The 2,844-nt window shown below is 37.9% G+C and overlaps 1 protein-coding gene across 1 annotated transcript in view; it reads left to right on the top strand.

Moving 5' to 3' along the window:
* CLIP4 (CAP-Gly domain containing linker protein family member 4) overlaps window positions 1-2,844 on the top strand; it is an 84,435-nt gene that overhangs the window by 28,625 nt on the left and 52,966 nt on the right. The window contains exon 7 of the mRNA XM_019526691.1: window positions 836-954. Coding sequence (XP_019382236.1) covers window positions 836-954 — 119 coding nt within the window. The remainder of the gene's footprint in view (window positions 1-835; window positions 955-2,844) is intronic.

The raw sequence follows: 2,844 nt of genomic DNA, 5'->3' as shown, positions 1-2,844 counted from the left end.
GTGGTTTCTTGAGATGGAATCTACTCCTGATGAAGATGCTGTGAACATTGTTGAAATGACAACAAAAGGTTTAGAATATTACATAAACTTAGTTGATGAAGCAGCGGCAGGGTTTGAGAGGATTGACTCCAATTTTGAAAGAAGTTCTACTGTGGGTAAAATGCTATCAAACAGCATTGCATGCTACAGAGAAATCTTTCGTGAAAGGAAGTCAATCAATGTGGCAAACTTCATTGTTGTCTTATTTTAAGAAATTGCCACAGCCATCCCAACCTTCAGCAACCACCACCCTGATCAGTCAGCAGCCATCAACATTGAGGCAAGACCCTCCACCAGCAAAAAGATTACAACTCGCTGAAGGCTCAGATGATGGTTAGCATTTTTTAGCAATAAAGTATTTTTTAATTAAGGTATGTACGTTTTTTTAGACATAATGCTATTGCACACTTAATAGACTACAGTATAGTGTAAACATAACTTTTATATGCACTGGGAAACCAAAAAATTCGTGTGACTTACTTTATTGCGATAGTCGCTTTATTGCGGTGGTCTGGAACTGAACCCACAATATCTCCGAGGTATGCCTGTAGTTATCAGGACTATAAAATGCCTGGAAATAAACTAGGCTGGAAATAAGGTAGTCTATACATAAGTATACAGCTAGAATTAAGACTGGTAAGTTACACAAAATCACCTTTTATCAGCATTTGGTTTATGGATAATAGTGTTATGTGTAAACTTTAAGATAAATGTAAAACTTAAGTTGCTATTAAAGGACATGTAAAATGAAATGTTCGGACACTTCTTTTCTCTTGCTTGTGATGTTTAATTGCAGATGTTGATGCCACCTGCAGTGACTTTGATTTTGGAACAGCTTTGCATATTGCTGCATTTAACCTGTGCACAGGAGCTGTCAAGTGTTTACTGGAACATGGAGCAAATCCTGCCTTCAGGGTAAGATGTTAGAGATTGCTTGAATCCTTAAGGATGAAAGTTAGTTAATTCAGAATATGACTTGAGAAAATTAGCCAAAAACTGTAGAGGCCATTCCTGTTTTTGATGAGGGAAAAATGTATTACACTGCATGGTAATGTCTGAGAAATAAGAAAATCCTCACCATGAATCATATTTTACAGAGAGAGTATTGCATCAAGGCTTTGTGCATCCAAGCCTAGATTTCCATGTCAAGATCCAATTCCATCTTAATCAGTTTAGACAGAGCCCTAACTGATTTTGCTTTGAAGGAAATCAACCTAGGGCTAGTGATTCAATTTACTAAGGAAAAGATCTGGAGTTAAGGAGATGCGTAAGTCACTGGCTCTTTTGGAGGCACTCCTTCATAACTTTTGTGAATTGAGTGGCACCCAATTTAAAAAAAAAAAAAAAAAAAAAAAAAATATATATATTACAGTGCTTACCTCCTTGCAGAGAGGCCAGATAGTGAGAGTAGGGAATTGTTCAGGTAGGGACAAACCTGAGCCTGTGCTTATCTGCTTATCTCTGGGCGCATCTACACATGCACTTACATTGCATTAAATTTACTGCGCAGTAAGTGGGAATAGGCTGGTGTCTACACGTGCATTAATGCTGTGTATGGTCTAACTTGGGACTAAAGTTAGTCCAAAGTCAGTCCACACATAGTGTTACCGTGCAGTAAGGTGTCTACATGTGCGTTACTGCGCAGTAGCTAATCAGGTGTAAATTTGATACTTGCATCATGGAGGCATCAAATTTATGCCCAAGCTGGCATAAGTCACCATAGTTACTGCACAGTATGGGCACGCACATATAGATGTGTGCCTGTATTGCACAGTAATTTTAGGTTACTATGCAGTAAATGTGCATGTGTAGATGTGCTCTCTTAGCACCCTGGTTGAGAACCACTTGCTTAAGTATAAGATTTTAGTTGATTCCTTTGAAAATTAGAATAAGTCCACACTTATTAGTATATAGTCTGAAGTTAATACCCTGTTTGTCTTCATGCTTTCATTCTATTGTTTTAGGATCTCGGAGTTTTCTGGGGGCAAAGCAGCAGTTTTAGTTGCACCTATCTATAGCTTATGATTTTCTATGGGTTGTTGGTAATTTTCCTCTTACAGCTGTTATTCTGCTGAAAATAATAGGTCCTAGTAAATTATGGATGTATCTGGACCATGCCATCAAAGAGGTGAAATGAAGATGGTACCGTACTATTTTTTAAATCACTTTTCAGATTCCAGGAGGGCTTCTATCACAATATCCATCAACTCTTTACGTGTGCTCCTTACAGTTGATGTTCCACATTTGCTGCTGTAAAATGAGGCCTCCCTGGCTACATTTGTCTCTCCATGTTTTTCATTTGAGTTGTAACATTTATAGAAGCATTTACCTCTATATTGTTTGTTCATCTGAAGACTAATAGTGTGATTCAATCTTTATGCCCTGTCAGTCCTTGGTATGTGCGTTTAGATTGGATGGTCAATAGAAACCAATTTAAAATGATCAGCATTTTTCTGACATGGTGCCTCTTCATAAGTTCATCCATACTAAAAGCACAACTGTGTCTATTAATCTAGTTCTAGGATAGGGACTATCATTTTACTTTGTGTTTGTATAAGGCCTCATAAAATGGGTCCCTACCTACTAACATCTAGATATGTGATTTTTTGAGCCAGGGTGCTGTTGTATCCTCAGGTGCTATGAGGTCCTTTTAAGGGTGAAGCACAATATTAGCGCTTTTAGGTATGCAAACATATACACGTGATTCACAAGATAAACCCAGGGACTTCAAACAGGAATCCATAATGTCAAAGACATTCAGTTCTGTTGGGGCCTTTCAGAATTCTTTGCAAGAGAAGAATTGCT

This window comes from Gavialis gangeticus, unplaced genomic scaffold, assembly GCF_001723915.1.
Source record: "Gavialis gangeticus isolate Ggan-Ray unplaced genomic scaffold, GavGan_comp1, whole genome shotgun sequence".
NCBI lineage: Eukaryota > Metazoa > Chordata > Crocodylia > Gavialidae > Gavialis > Gavialis gangeticus.
This window is presented reverse-complemented; position numbering and strand designations above follow the sequence as displayed.